At 40.0% G+C, this 16,872-nt stretch overlaps 1 protein-coding gene across 1 annotated transcript in view; it reads left to right on the top strand.

The window, feature by feature from the left end:
• MAMDC2 (MAM domain containing 2) overlaps positions 1 to 16,095 on the top strand; it is a gene marked incomplete at both ends in the record, with an annotated part of 66,188 nt that extends 50,093 nt beyond the window's left edge. Inside the window, 5 exons of the mRNA XM_080637467.1 lie at positions 6,634 to 6,727; positions 8,432 to 8,584; positions 14,265 to 14,524; positions 15,624 to 15,708; positions 16,034 to 16,095. Coding sequence (XP_080493593.1) covers positions 6,634 to 6,727; positions 8,432 to 8,584; positions 14,265 to 14,524; positions 15,624 to 15,708; positions 16,034 to 16,095 — 654 coding nt within the window. The remainder of the gene's footprint in view (positions 1 to 6,633; positions 6,728 to 8,431; positions 8,585 to 14,264; positions 14,525 to 15,623; positions 15,709 to 16,033) is intronic.
• Between the last annotated feature and the right edge of the window lie 777 nt (positions 16,096 to 16,872).

The raw sequence follows: 16,872 nt of genomic DNA, 5'->3' as shown, positions 1-16,872 counted from the left end.
AAATTTTCATCTCTTGGTTCCTGTAATGGTTTTTGAAAGTTCTTTTTGAATTAGCTAACTGCAGTCTGGCACAGATTGTTGGCTTGAGTTGTGTGAACAGGAAATGTGAAGCTGGCCAACAGGCTTTAATACAACACTTCGAAAATACCATGTTGAAAAAGGTTAGGTGGGTATGAGCCAGCTAAGCAAGTCATAAATGTTTATATACATATATATATGTATATATGTGCATATTTGTACATACTGCAAATATGTAGACTATATAATAGTAGTAAGAAGGCAGGAAATTTAAAATCCTGATGTCTCAATTTGTACTTGAGCGACTCTCTTTTTTAGTTAGTGCAAGTTCCTATGACCCTATACACATACAGTACTGTTTTCATACTCTGTAGTGCTCAAGGAATAAATGTGAGAAGGAAGAATTAAAAAAAAAAAAAAAAAAAAAAGAATAGAAAAGAAAAGAAAAAAATTCCTAACATATTTTTAAACAAATGAAACCCTTCATTCTTTGTTGTATAAGCCTCTTAAAGGGCAGCATAAAAATCTAAGTCTGAAATATGTAGATTCCTTTGATCTGATTGGAAATACTGAAACTGCTTTTCTAATACATGTCAGGAGAATGTCAGAGCCAACTGAAAACTCACTCAAGTTCACATATGGTATATGTGGTATATGTAACCTGGAGATGCTCACATGCACTGTGGAACAAAAATCTGTATTTTAATATTATGTGTGTGTGTATTTGTGTGTATATGTCACCATGAAAAGATAATTATTTTATGCAACTTCACATCAAAGTCTAAATACCTAGATTAAAATGACGCGGTTTGAGTGCAGCTGGGTCTGCTTATATCAGTTCTGTTCATTTCTGCTAGATTTGGCTCAGCATTCTGAAGCTCAGGTTTTCAAAAGCAAACATCTCATGTTGTTTATCCATCCATGCAAGTTGTTGCAATGTTACATAGTGCTGTAGTGATTGAATACCTTCCACAGAGTTCAAAAACATACCCTCACAAAGGTAGCTGGCATTGTAACAGTCCACCCTACATCGTCAGAGTGGTTGTGGCAGAATTTCCTGGGTTTTCATTCTTTCAGTCTGCTTTTTCTTCCTCTCTGATTTTTTTTCCCCTCTTCACTCTCCTTGAGTTCATCTGTTTGTTTTCACTTGTCCTCCGTAGCTAATTTTAGTTGCAGTTGTGAGAAAGCAAAATCAAGTGACTGAATGTTGCACTTCAATATTTACATGTTTTAAAACAAACAAAAGGGAGGACTTTTTCAGAAATGGCTAAGCACTGAAATCCTTTGCTTTGGGATGCTGTGGAGGCCAATAGCATTCACGCATTTAAAAAGGGATTAGGTAAATTCATGGAAAATGGACCTCACAGTGACTGTAAACACAGTGGTAATGAATGACCTCCAGTTCAAGTTCTTCAGCTCTCTGGAGGGGGGCTGAACGAACAAATGGCTTTATGATTGATTTGTTTCTTGTATTGCTTTTCCTAAATATCCATTATCACCCTCCACCTTCCTAGGGCTTGATATGAGGGTTTTCAGACCTTTGTTCTCATATCATCACTGTGATGATGCTCCATATTAAATCCTGTTATTATCTGAGCATTTCTCTTTTTCTATTGAGAAATTTGTGTCTCCTGCTTGTCCACCAAAGTCATAGGTAAGTAACTAAAGCAATCTTGAACATAGGATGAAGTCCTAGATCCCTGTAATCAAGTCACTAGTATAAAGGACACAGTTATCCAGTCTGGCACCAAGTAGAGAAGAGTTGACATCCTAGACTTCATCTCCTCCTCCTCTGGAAAACCCTCACTTATGTCAAATAAAGGAGCATTTTGGTACTGTTCTGATGCAACCCTTAATCAGTCATTCCACAATAAGGTATGCAACCTAAAGAGGCTGAAATGACCTGCAGTTTTATACTATGGCTCTTCTGCCCTTCCTTCTTTCACCTCTAAACCAAGAAACTTGTTAAAGAACAGTCACCAGAAATGCCTGTTTAAAATAAGAACATTAGGGTCTGTAATAGTAGGATTAGTGCTTGCAAAATATGAATCCCACTGTCTGTGGTGTTTGACATGGTTATGGAAACAACATACTAAAAACTGTAAAAATTATTCAGGCTAAAAAGTACTGCCTAAGTGGCTTGCATTTTCACAGTAGCTAAGCAAGGAGATATCTTGCATGAAATATTTATTACATACCTCCTTTTGGTATCTGTGATATGTAATTGACATTTCCTTTTTTTGCTCCATTCTGGGTACTTAATGTTGTGATATTACAATGCCACATCATCTGACAGGACTCCTCAGTCTAAAGGCAAGAATGTTCCCCTCTCATAAAAAGAGCCAAGGAAACTGTTTCACTGAAAAGAGGATAAAGCCCATGAGAGCAGATATCTGGAAATCCAGGAGAGGCCTGTGGGACAGCTGAGGATACCATTTCTGTGCAGGCAGTATTGTCTACTAGACAGTGCAATCCAGTGAACATAGATGTAGCATTAAGACCCTCTTGCCCTAGGTTGTTCTGTTAATGTTTTTCTTTCATTGTTTATTTCTGCAACTCATTTATTTGCCCTTGGACAGGAAAGATTTTTAAAAATATTTGTTTAAATGTCACAAGCTTATTACCAGTATTATCCAATTATTTATGTAGAAGCTTTCATAATCCATTATTTTCCTGCAGAAGCTTATTGTATTTACATGGCAAGAAATTGAACTTGCATGGTGAATGCCATCTTAAATCAATTCATTTTTAAATGACAGATGCTTGCAGACATTCTAATTTTAGCTTAATAGCTTACTTGCATTCTTGATAAATGAGATTCTGACTGTTTAAGACAAACAAGCCATTTATAATCTGTTTTAATTAAGCTTGCTAAAAGTAATTTGGATTACACTGATAACGTTTATATTGAACAGCCCTGGGACAATCAGAATGGTTCTCCCATTCTCCTTTGCTGGCTTACACCCTTATACAGCTGTGTACTAGTGTGACTGACTGGAAAGTCAGGCTCGCGGTTCTGTGAAAACATCTTGATTGCTTTTTTGTGTCATGTCACACTTTTGTTTCTGGTGCTTGAATTATTTTTAGATTTCATAATACTGAACTTTTTGTCGCTGTATGAAAGTTACAATAGTTGATTCTCACAAAAACCCACCTCAGACTCCACTGTAACTGCCTTTCTCCCTTAAGAAATTGACCATAAATATGTGTATAAGCGACAGACTGAGTTTTGGGTCTATGCTGATATAAAGTATGTAGCTTAGTAATATTCACTAGGATGGAACCTAGTGGAACTTTGCTGCAGGGGCAGAGCTTGCTCTTAAGTCACCAGATTTGGCTGCTGTCACAGTTTTTCTTTCGTTTGGCTGCTCTTGCTCTCTAATTGAGCAAGAGCTATACTCTCCAGGATAAACAAGTAGGAAAGAAAATACACAGAACCCATAGTGGTCTAGGGGCATCTTCTTTTATCCTGTTCTCAACCCAGCTCCTTTTACAAGCTTCCCCATTAGTCCTTCCTTATACTGGAGTTACCATACTGCATGTTCTACTCTTTCTTCTCTTCCAAAAGAAGGTAAAAGTTATATACATATGTTTTAACTCGCACCTTCTTGTTAAGGATAAGAAGTCTCTTCTACCTCACTCAGTGCCTGCAGTGCAACCCAGCAACATGCCATGGGAAAAGTGAAAATCTGCTTGCTCTACCAGCTGTTCTCATCTATCATTGCTCATTTCTGATATAATACAGAATAAACAATAAGAACTGATTATTGATACTTTGAGGCTACATGGCAGGAACATTAACTGAGTACTGGAAAATAAACAAACCAGCTTTCAGGAACCAGGGCAATGATTTGGAAGGAAACTAATGCCCTGGCTGTGTCCTGTTACTGGAACAAAAAGAGGCATGAGAAGAAAGTGTGTTTTATTTTTCAGTAACACAGGCAACAACTGACCTTTGATAATGTTTTTAATTTAGCCTCCAAGATAGCATGCAAGTCCAGGAGTTACCTAGTTTGAAACAATTAGTATGTTGTTCATCTGTCATGGTTTATGAACAAAGTGTGAGCTGAGCACAAAGATCCCCTTATTCTCTTCTCCAAGGCATGAGATAACTTCTTAAAAATTTACTTTGGAAGAACTGACCTAGGAAATATTTTAATTCAGACCAAGAACAAATGTAAAGCTTCATGAGATTAGCCCTATCAAGACTGTAGAAAGGATTCAGAGATCTGACGCAGGGTGAAAATGAGCAGCTGAGTAAATCCAAATAGACACAATTTTGGTAAGTAAAGTTCAAATAGCCAAAAATGCCTCTTTATGAAAAAAGAAAAAAAAAAGAAAAAAAAAAGGACAAAAGAAGAGTGACCTGTAAATAAAAATATATTCTACCTCATGACTTAAAACTAAATCAAGAATATGACAACAGAGTAAGCCAAGGAGACAATGAACAATTTCAGTCCATTTGCTGTAGCTAATACTGGAAACCACATTCCTAAGCAAAGCTCCCCCACCCCTTTGCAATTACAAAGTCTGCTCATGGCAGCATGCTCATGGCAGCATGTCACTCAACACCACAAAAAGCAAGTGGAGAATTAGTAACACGAAAGCTACAGATGACAAAGCTGTACAAGTTTACAAGTGTCACTGAAATGGATCAATCCTTTGATTGTACAAAAGCTACTGGGTTAATGGCCTTTGAGAGACCAACAGTTACTGTTGCAGTGCTTTTGAAATGGAGGGCTTTCTGCAGATCCAATGGGTAATTATGTACCTTGTATGGAACAAATTATTGCAATTTAAGAATAAAGAGCTTGATCCTGCTCCCAATGATGTCAATAGGAAAACATCACTTAAAACATGATTCCACAGTGTGGAAATGTTGTTTCGCAAACGAGGACTGACTGATCTCACCCTTTCGTGTGTGGTTTTCTGAAGATTCGTGGGTTTAGGACTATATTATGTCTTTAGTTTATTACAAATGTTCACCAGAATGCTTTCATTAAAAGCCTGGTGAATGACGTCTACCCAATGTCTGTATTTATTGTATGCTTAATTCCAAGAGATGGCACCATTTTTAATAGATCATTTCTGTTTCTTGAGAATGAACTTTGAAAGTAGGAAAGTTTTTGTCCTGTTAAACTTAAAGGTTAAGAGAGCAATTCTACAGAAAAAAAACAAAGAAGAAAACAAAAAAAAAAAAAAAAACAAAAAAAAAAAAAAAAAAAAAAAAAAAAAGGAAGGCAGAATTTAGGCCACTATACACTCAGCAGTTCTGGATGCCATGCAGGAGCACTCCTCAAAGTCCTGTAACACTTTACAAGACAGATAATCGCTATTACCAGGACTGGTAGCACAGAACGGAAAATGGTTTTAAAAATTGCTCCATCCTGGGCACCATAATCTGTACATGCCTCAAAGGTTTAAGTTTAGTTATGTCCTGGGCTGTTTCCTAAGCAGATGGGTAAATAAATGCTACACAGCAAAGCAGTCTTGCAAAATCAGGAATAATGACTATATTGAAGGTGTTACCAAGTCTGTTAAAAGAGGACATATTAGGAATATAACTTGACTTTATAATGACATGAATGACTTTATAACCTTTTTTTGTCCACATGAAACTGTATATTTGTCATCCAACAGCATTTAACCTCAAATATGTAACAGAGGTGTTTACGGTTATTCCAGAATACTAAAATGTTAGAAGTCTAACAGTCTCCAGTCACTAGCTCAGACCTCATCACAAAGGAATTGTTTTGGAAAGCTCCTCCCAAATTATGGTCATCACTTTAAGGGTCAGACAGATGGTCTGCAGTGGTTAGGCAAAAAAAACCTGCCAGCGGTGTTTTCACAAAACAAACCTTATTGTGTCTTCTGCAATTTGAACAGACTTGGGTCAACCTTGGGAGAAGGACAGCTGGGAATCTTACAGTCTCTTTACATTTTATTTTGTCATCTCATGGATGACGTATTTTTCCTGGCAGAATTAATGTGTAGACAAATAAAACATCTTGGACACTATTTTTAATCTTCACAAACCCAGATAAACACTGTGAATGATGCTTAGCATTTCCACCCTCCTGCTTTATGATATGGCCTTGTGTCATTTATGAATAATCCCAATTTATGCAGTAGTTTCATCTCTGTTGCTGTTTGTTTTTTTGTCCGTGGCCATTTCTTTTGGCCATTGCTCTGCATTACTCTTTCAGATGTATTTTTCCATGAATAAAACCTCCTAGTTGTAAGGATAAGATAGCCGAGGACATTTTAGCTGTTCATGTTGGTTGTGCGGGGGTCAAAACACCACAACAATCTCAGTGAATCATGTTTTGTCATACACTGAAAAACACACACCCTCCTAATAAAATGTTAACTACATATAGACATATATCATTTGCCTATAAAAGTGAAAAAACACTTTCTATTGAATGAAAACACACATCTAAACTGGATTTGAAATTTCAGTCATTGCCTGTATTAGTATGTGCCAAAAAAAGTGGGTTCAAAATTTGTGTTCTGTAGATGTCAAAATTATTAGCACATTTGCAAAAATCTAAAATTTCAGACTCTTAATGCCAGCTTTTGTTAGATACCTGAAACTTCCTTCATGTATTGCAGGTTGTCTTTGTCAGCTGGTGTAAAAGCTTCTGGGACTGTGGACTTGTGGCCCTGGATGATGTATCATTGAGCCTGGGAAGCTGCCAGGCTGCTGGTAAGAAGACGTATAAAGGCCATGTATATTTGTCATCCAACAGCTGCTATCCTTTTTACTTAGAGTTCATTGCATACCTTCATTTTCCAAGCCTATCCTACAGCTGCCTTCATCCCACTGTGGTTTCTTTTCCTTTTCCAAAAAGTATTGCATAAACCCTATTTTTGCAGTAGCAAAGACTAGTTTTTGTCCACAGGCATGCCACCTAAATCCTAATCAGCATCATATAACTGACTCTGGTGCAGAGTATATAGATGACCGTCCTTTGGGGCACTACAATATAAACCAAAACAAGCAAACAAACAAAAAAACCAACAAAAAACCAAAACCAATAGTCCAACTGAGGGGAAAGGAGTTTTCAGATGGCTTTTAGGAAACCAGGAATGAACTCAAAAGAAATATTTTCAAAACAGTGTCATTCTTTTTAGTCCAGAAGTACAGTTGTGCAAGGACAATACATAGTCCCTTATCTGAACTGCAGTTCTCTAATGAAGACAGATGAGTCTAAGTCTCCCTTTTGTAGTGGGAGGAACTGAATGTTTTTGAGCAAGACTTCACCCCCTGAGATGCACAGGCTAACCTCTCTGAACCCATCCAAACTCCCTCTTCTGGGGCTCTTTGAGTTTTGACAATGCAACGATTGAATTCTAATTTGGAAACCATTCTCATGAGACACGCATCAATCTATAATCCTATTCTTCTTCAGAATAAAGCCATGCCTTTGAAATGGTGATGAGGCCATGCCATTTATACTCCCATGTAATAATAACTTTTTAATGACCTCTTTTGACTGTATTTCATGCATTGAGGCATCTAACCATTACAGAACAGAGAGAAATCACGTGTATAAAACAAAGTGCTATTTTTCTAAAGTATTTCCAATAGCAGTCTGTTATCTTCCTGTAATTACTAAGTAATTTGAAATGGAACCAAAGGTGCAGAACTGATACTTGGATGTATAGTCATACTGGATCTTGTCACTGATGGCAGCAAAAAAATGTCCCAACAATGCTTTGTGAGGACATACATGAAGATATCAAGGCTTCCTTCTTTGCAAAAGATGAAAGCAGCTCAGAGTGTCTGCTCCTGAACTACAGATTGAGATCACAGTAGAAGAGCTGTCAGAAGCTTCCTGGCAAGCACCTGAATTGTCAAGTTACTCTCTTCTGCAAAATCTAATAGAATTGAAGTAATGAAAATAATCTAGTAATTGCAGCTCTGTGGTCTGTTGTATGTGATATTTGAATCTGGTGCCATGGCAACATAGGAGAGCTAAATGTGGTGTTTGATTTCAGATAGAAACTCCAGTCTTTGACAAGACTCATTTAAAATGCGTATTATACGCACTGGAGCTCATTAAACTGCTTGGGGTGCCACAATAGTGAAGAAAACTACACTGGTATAGCCCATTGCGGGGTAAGAGTTACAATGAGGTAATAAACTCTATGAGATGTTTTACAGAATACTAGTACATGTTAGTGAGCCAGACTCAGGTACAGATTTCCCCAAACCTGTGAAGAAGACGAAATTAAATTTCATAAATCAGTTTGAGGCTAGCTTTTTTAAGCTTGTGACTACTGGAAATATCGCTAGGTATATATGAGTGATTTCAGCAGGTGAGTAAAAGCAATACATTACTGGTATAATTTCTCCATATATCTGTCTGATACTTTCGCAGTTTTAAACAATATCTTCTCCTTATAGATCTACTGCTGCCCAGTCCTGGAGAGTGTAATTTTGAAAAAGATGAGTGTGTGTTTACCCAGAAGAAGAGAGGTCGTGGGAGCTGGCATAGGAGGAGGGGTCCAACTCCCACTTCTTACACTGGACCCAAAGGAGACCACACTACTGGGGTAGGTGAGTTAAGCCCCACACTGAACTTTCAGAACAGAGATTGATAGTTAAGCAAAAATTCCCTGAAATTATAACCTAGAACACAAATAAAGTTTTACTGTTCTGTTCTGAAGAGTTATTAATGAAATGAAGTAAACGCATTTCTTAGGGCCATGTGGACGATTTTGAGAATGTGACGTTTAATCTGAATTATCCGCAAGCCAACTGGATAATTCAGTCTTCATGTTTTAAAGTAGCCCTTTCCTTTGCAAGAAAAAAGGACAGGATGACTCTCTAGACCCTGCAGAAATGCCTGCTTCCGAATTCCTAGTTTATATGTGAATATTTAGTGAATATTCACTAAAACTAAAAGGCAAACAAGTGGTTGGGATCTCTTCTACCTGAACACCTTGCTGTTCAAACTTAGAAGAAAACATGAATAAGAAAAGAAGTCTCATAGACTCTTTGTCTTGAAAATCTGCTCCATAACCTCACATGTGTAATTTAAAGTATTTAGGCAAGTGGGGCCCCTATTAGCATGACAGAGCACACAGAAAACTACAACAGAATTGCCCACGTACTTGAGGCAGTACTGATGGCTTTTGGTAGTGATGAACTGCATGGGGTGATAGAGTTCCTCCAGAGCAGGACCTCAGTAACAACTCCACTTACTTCAGCATAATGGGGGAAATATAACCCCCATTTTCAAAAAGGGGAAAATGGGTGATCCAGGGAACTACAGACCAGTCAGTCTTACCTCAGTGCCTGGCAAAATCTTGGAGCAGATTCTCCTGGAAGGCATGCTAAGGCACATGAAAAACAAGGAGGTGGTTGGTGACAGCCAGCATGGCTTCACTAAGGGGAAATCCTGCCTGACCAATACGGTGGCCTTCTATGATGGGGCTACGAAACTGATGGACAGGGGCAGAGCAGCTGACGTCATCTATCTGGACTTGTGCAAAGCGTTTGACACTGTCCCACATGACATCCTTGTCTCTAAATTGGAGAGACATCAATTTGATGGGTGGACCACTCGGTGGATAAAGAACTGGCTGGATGGCCGCATGCAAAGAGTTGTGGTCAATGGCTCGATGTCCGGCTGGAGACCGGTAATGAGTGGTGTCCTTCAGGGATCGGTGTTGGGACTGGTCTTGTTCTACATCTTTGTTGATGACATGGACAGTGGGACTGAGTGCGCCCTCAGCAAGTTTGCCAATGACACCAAGCCGTTTAGTTTGGCTGTGTCCTGGGTTCAGCAGTAGCAGTCATTTTTTCTCCTTCTTAGTAGCTGGTGCAGCGCTGTGGTTTTGACTTTTGGCCTGGAAATAGTACTGATAAAACTGATGTTTTCAGTTGGTGCTCAGTAATGTTTACTCTGACCAAGGACTTTGTGAGTCTCATGCTCTGCCAGGGAGGATGCCGGGAGGAAGCAGGGACAGGACACCTGACCCAAACTAGCCAAAGAGGTATTCCATACCACAGCACGTCATGCCCAGGGATGTAACTGGGAGTTTCCTGGAAGGGCACGCTGTGCTTGGTCGGGCTCGTTTCAGCGGGTGATATCATATTCTCTTCCTTTGTTATTTCTCTTATCATTATTATTACTGGTGGTAGCAGCAGTGGTTTGTCTTTTACCTTAGTTACTGGACTGTTCTTGTCTCAGCCCTTGGGAGTTACATTCATTCGATTCTCCTCCCCATCCCTCTGGGAGAGGGGGCGGGGAGAGTACAAACTGCGTGGCTGACTTGCTGACTGGCTTAAACCATGACAGTTCTTTTTGCCACCAAATGTGGGGCACGAGGGGTTGAGATAACGACAGATCTGACCAGAGTGTGTCTAATCGTATTTGTGATAAGCATTCAGTGTTTTGGATTAATAGTCACTCGTCACAATGCTGATTTATTGGCTCTCAAAGTTGTTTTTGATCTCACAGTTTCAGTATGTCATAGCTTACTTAGAGCCAGTATTTGCTGTGTTAGTGTTCATCAGGTGGGGGCCTTGGGCTAAGGTTCTTGTCTCATTGTACTTTATGGTAATGACTTGTAATACAATAGAATCATTGATCATGAAACTGATCTGGCTTATGTTCCCAGTGTGGTCACCACCTTTATACTTTGGCAGGTATATAACAGAAGTGCTTAGCAATTACACATCTTTTTTCTCCTTCTTGGGTAGTCAACCTGTGAAGAAGACATTCTCTTACCCTCCTAGCCCCCCCAACCCCCCCCGACCATTTACAGCATTGTTTGAGAGTTTTGAAGTTTTTGAGTGGCCTTTTAATATTGTTGAGACCTGTTTGCTGATTGTGATGGGGATCACCATGCTGGCATGCATACAGAGTGTGTTTTGTCCACAACCATTACGTCTGATCTCAAGAGTTAAGCAGAGTCAGGTTCGGGTCTTGTCTGGGGTTAGACGACAAAATAGGGGGACCAAGAGATTTTCCCCGAGGCTGGACAGCCATGAGTGGCAGGGTGTGTGGGATAGTGTGGGCAAGTATCTAGGTCAGTGGGCCCCTCCAGTGCTTTGGAATTTCACCACCGAACAACTGCAAAATCCAGAAGAATTAGTAAAACATTTAAATGAGGTGTGTTGTCATCCTGGTCATACCAGGGAGGGACAAATCATGTCAACGCGCTGGCACTTGGCTTATGCTTATATGGCCTTGTTCAACATTATCCAGCACCTTCAAAGGGAAAAAATGTTCCTGGATCTGAGGGCAAAGCAACAGACAGCGCAGCTACTCCAGCTCCGAGCACAGCAGCTACACCACCCCCAGCGACAAGTACTGTTGCTACTCAAACCACAGTGATAATGACTGCAGCTAAACCAGAGGACCAATTCGTACCAATATCGGTTGCCCCTGTACGCAAGAGAAAAAGCAAAAAAGAGGCAAGAAGGGTGAAGCAAGATGAAGAAACAATGTATTCACCACCAGGGCCACCATCTGATCAGGAGTCATCATCACATGACGAAGAAGAAGAAGAGGTGACTTGTCGACCTCGGACCTCAACCGAGCTACAGAATATGCGAAAAGATTTTACCCGTCAACCAGAGGAGCACATCATCACCTGGTTGCTCCGATGTTGGGACAATGGGGCCGACGGTCACGAACTAGAAGGTACAGAAGCCAAGCAGCTGGGATCACTTGCTAGAGAAGGGGGAATTGACAAAGCAATTGCAAGAGAGAAAAAGTCCCTCAGTCTTTGGAGGCGGCTCTTGGCAGCTGTGAAAGAAAGATTTCCATACAAGGACGATGTTACGAGTCGTTCGGCCAAGTGGACTACTTTAGACAAAGGCATCCAGTCTCTGAGGGAATCAGCCATCGTAGAGATGATCTATCACATCAAACCGAGTAACGGAGATATACCCATAGACCCAGATGAAGTCGAATGTACCCCACCCATGTGGCGAAAACTTACACGGTATGCCCCCTCATCATATGCCCATTCATTGGCAACAGTAACCTGGAATGACATAGTACCACTAACAGTGGATGAAATGATTCATAAACTCCGAGAGTTCGAAGACAATCTCACCCCTTCCATCATCTCAGCTGTGGAAAAACTGCCCCAGGATGTCAAACAATTGAGGGACGATCTATCTGATTTATCCAGCTCCTCACATGTACCAACACACGTCTCAGCTGTTAACAAAAGACGTCCTATTGTTCGAGAGAGAAGATACAGAAGGCATACTCCACGGGCCACCCTATGGTTTTACCTGCAGGATCATGGAGAAGACATGACGAAGTGGGATGGAAAACCTACTTCAGCTTTGGAGGAATGAGTGCGTGAATTGAAAATAGGAACAAGGGTCAAGGCTGATCATCCCATGAGAGCTGCGGCTTCAGTCTCTGGTGAGCAGGTTCCCAGATGGAGCGGAAGAGCTGATTTTACTCCAGCTACTGTGATAACGAAGAACAAACCCTTTCAACAAGACTTAAGTGTCCAACGTGGACAGGGGCAGAGCAATTGACGTCATCTACCTGGACTTCTGCAAAGCCTTCGACACTGTCCCACACGACATCCTTGTCTCTAAATTGGAGAGACATCAATTCGATGGGAGGACCACTGGGTGCATAAAGAACTGGTTGGATGGCCGCATGGCTTGATGTTTGGCTGAAGACCGGTAACGAGTGGTGTCCTTCAGGAATCCGTGTTGGGACCGGTCTTGTTCGACATCTTTGTCGGTGACATGGACAGTGGGATTGAGTGCGCCCTCAGCAAGTTTGCCGATGACACCAAGCTGTGTGGTTCGGTTGATACGCTGGAGGGAAGGAATGCCATCCAGAGGGACCTCGACACGCTTGTGAGGTGGGCTGATGCCAACCTTATGAAGTTTAACCATGACAAGTGCAAGGTTCTACACTTGGGTCGGAGCAATCCCAGGCACAGCTACAGGTTGGGCAGAGAAGAGATTCAGAGCAGCCCTGCAGAGAAGGACTTGGGGGTGCTGGTTGATGAGAAAATGAACATGAGCCGGCTTCAGTGTGTGCTTGCAGCCCAGAAAGCCAACCGTATCCTGGGCTGCATCAAGAGAAGCGTGACCAGCAGGTCGAAGGAGGTGATCCCGCCCCTCTACTCCGCTCTCGTGAGACCTCACTTGGAGTATTGTGTGCAGTTCTGGTGTCCTCAACATAAAAAGGACATGGAACTGTTGGAACAAGTCCAGAGGAGGGCCACGAGGTTGATCAGGGAACTGGAGCACCTCCCGTATGAAGATAGGCTGAGAAAGTTGGGGCTGTTCATGCTGGAGAAGAGAAGGCTGCGTGGAGACCTCAGAGCAGCCTTCCAGTATCTGAAGGGGGCCTATAATGATGCTGGGGAGGGACTATTCATCAGGGACTGTAGTGATCGGAGAAGGGGTAATGGGTTAAAACTTAAACAGGGCAAGTTTAGATTGGATCTAAGGAAGAAATTCTTTACTGAGAGGGTGGTGAGGCACTGGAATGGGTTGCCCAGGGAGGTTGTGAGTGCTCCATCCTTGGCGGTGTTCAAGGCCAGGTTGGATGAGGCCTTGGGTGACATGGTTTAGTGTTATGTGTCCCTGCCCATGGCAGGGGGATTGGAGCTAGATGATCTTAATGTCCTTTCCAACCCTAACTATTCTGTCATTCTATGATTCTGTGATAATGGATGCAACTGCCCTAAGTCTTGTGAACTTTAAATGCTTACATAAGTTTAAAAAGGCTTTGGGGGCCTTTGGATTTGCTCTCTTTCACAGTGGTTAGCATTCATTCACTCTATGAAAGCTCAATTCAAGTTACTCTGGAAAACTAGTTTGGTTTTAGCTAACAAAATAACAAAGGCTCCTAGTTAACAATGTAACAAATGTTTTATCTTGTTTCTGATATTTTTATCTGAAAAGATGTGACATTCATTTGTGCACATTCAGCAAAATCTCCATTTCCCATCTCCTGGTAAAATTTCTGTAACAGCTGCATCCTGCAGATTGTATGGCCAAAATTCTACATGTGGAATTGAGAATGCATATAGGAATGTTTCTCTTTGGCTTGAAATATCAGATCACCAAGAAACTATGTTTTCCACTGTTAATTCTAAATAGTACTGACTCTGGCATAAAAATCTTTATCAAAATAGTTTCAATAATAGCTTTTTATATACCGAGCATGTTGAGCATAGTGAACATGCTGATAGAATGTATTCTACTTTGCTAATATTTGCTTGTGTATCTTTTTAAGGATATTACATGTACATAGAGGCATCTGACATGGTCTATGGACAGAGAGCATACCTAATTTCAAAATCACTAAGAGGAGTCTCTGGAAAACAGTGCTTGACATTTTTCTATAGTATGTATGGAGCTGGGACTGGATTATTAAGTGTTTATCTAAAAAAGGAAGGTGATGAAGATGAGATTCCTTTGTGGAGGAGGACAGGGGAACAAAGCATCTCATGGCTAAGGGGACTGATAGAATATGAAAGTGATAGAAATTACCAGGTAAGAAAAAAAACCCAACCTCACCCAATGCAACACACAAAAGAAAACCAACCAAACAAAAAGCAGTCAAAACAGAATATTGAACTGAACTATGTGCTAAAATCCAAGTTTTAGATTGTATTAAAAAAAAAAAAAAAGTTAAATGTAGATAGCATTGAATGGACACCTGAACAACCTGAAGTAACATGTAATTTCTTACAAATGAAGGTAGGGAAGGAATTATTGAAGACATTAATAGGCTTCAAGTATGAAAATAGTTCATTAATTTAAAAAAAATTAAGTATTTAAATGCTGTTTTCTCATTATTTCTTTATTTTTATCACTTGCAAAATTTCTTTTCCTTCAGCTGTCTAAAACCCTGTCTAGATCTGACATAACCACTGCGCTGTGATAAAATGCCTGCTTCTCGCAGGATGGTCTTTCTGAGGTGGCACCAAAGGCAAGGGATGTTACCAAGCCAGAGCTCTGCCTTTGGTTTCGACAGTGCTATCATTTCAGTATCACCAGAGACAAAGCTTGCTTCAGTTTCTCTGTCAAAGAGGAAGCTGAAATTACTGCCCTGATCATTAACCAAAGATGTTGTCTGTGGTTTTTTAATCACTTTGCCTTAAGAGTCTGGAAATTAATTAGGAAACAAACAATGAAATCAAAACAAACAAAACCAACAACAAACTCCACACAAATGACAAAAAGAAGCCTTTTACTGAAAAACAAGTTTAGCTTCATCAGTAAGACCACAACAACATTGTCATGCTTTTTCTCCCCTCCAAGTTTTGCTTACATACAGACCACACACAGCTATACATTTGGCCTGAAAAGCAAGACAGTAATGCCACATCACTAGAAAAAAATTATGAGTGGTGTATAACACACAGCCATTTCCTAACAAATTGTGCAAACAGATTTGCTTCCTTCAGCATAGCACACACCCAAATTCTCTGATCAGGGCAATCAGTCCACTGATGGAGCATAGAAGTTTCCTTCCAAGAAGCAGGCTTTCCAGACACACAAGATAATTGAACAGACTGCTTAAGTACTATTTTTTTTTCATTCTTCCTCTCCTGTGGAATTCATGAAAAGCTGTGTTTTACCTTTACAGATTATTTTTGAGGCGATCCGGGGTGTGTCGATAAGAAGTGACACTGCTATTGATGATATTCTGTTCCAGGCAGGACCCTGTTTAGGTAAGTTTAAACAGTTTGTTTATCTTAGGAGACACCCAGCCATTCACAGGGCATCTTGTAATTAGAGAAGTGATACTTCTTCTGTTGAACCCCTGTGAATGGATCTGAATTTAGTATTGTGCTGCTGGATTAGTGCAGAATTTTTATTTTCTATTAAGATGCGAGACAATCCTCAGAATCTGCACTAGTAGAGATGCTGTAGACCTCAAAAAACGTATGGCAGTCTCACTTAACTACAGCATAGAAATTACATTCTGTCTTATGCATTCTTATGTATGATAAAAATACAAATACTTACAGTATTTTCCCCTTCTTTGTATTCTAGAAGTGGAAGAAGTTCAATTCTCATCAGGCTATCCTGACAGCTTAAATGAAATTGAGTATTAAATACAGTCTGCTGAAAGGAATGAGGTGCACAGAAGATCTGTATGTGAGAAACTGCACAGATTGCTTATTTTAAAACATGTTTTAAGTAAATACTGGACTGGTTTGAGTATGCACCAGTGTATAAGAAGAACACAGCACTTATGTTCCTCGCCTTTGAAATGAAATTACTGACTCAGGGCTTCTTAGACTGTTGGGGGATTTTTTTTATATTTTTTCTCTTTTGCATGAGTTTTGCATCAGTTATTACATAAACGCTTCCAATTTTGCACAGATTATTCATTTTAATGCACCTTTTAAAAAAAAAAAAAAAAAATCTTTCTGGTATATAGGTAAAAAGAGAAAAGAAAAGGTGCACAACTAAAATCCAATATTGTGTCATCTTAAATCTGCATTCAGTGAATGTTTTGTGTTGGGTACAGAATGGATCTTTGTTAAGGAAATTATAAATATTTTGAAATAATAAAGAAAATAGTATTACCTACTAGCAATAGCCTACAGGTTAAGTGCAATTACTCATGATGACAAATCTCTCTGGGAAACTCTTAACACTCTGCTAGCAATTTTTTGTGGTTTTGTATTCTTTAACAAATATATTTGTCTTCCTTACCAATAACAAACTCACTTTTAGTGTTCCAGTATAATTCAGTGTAAGCTGCTGACATTTTGAACTATATGAAACGAAACCCTTTGAAGCCATGCTTTCTGGCATACAAGTCTTGTTGTTTGGTGGTTCTTTTAATTGTACACTCTCAGCGAATGCACTTATTTTACCCAACC

This window comes from Psittacula echo, assembly GCF_963264785.1.
Source record: "Psittacula echo genome assembly, chromosome: Z".
Taxonomy (NCBI): domain Eukaryota; kingdom Metazoa; phylum Chordata; class Aves; order Psittaciformes; family Psittacidae; genus Psittacula; species Psittacula echo.
The sequence above is the reverse complement of the archived record's forward strand: the minus strand, read 5'-3'. Positions and strand labels throughout refer to the sequence as shown.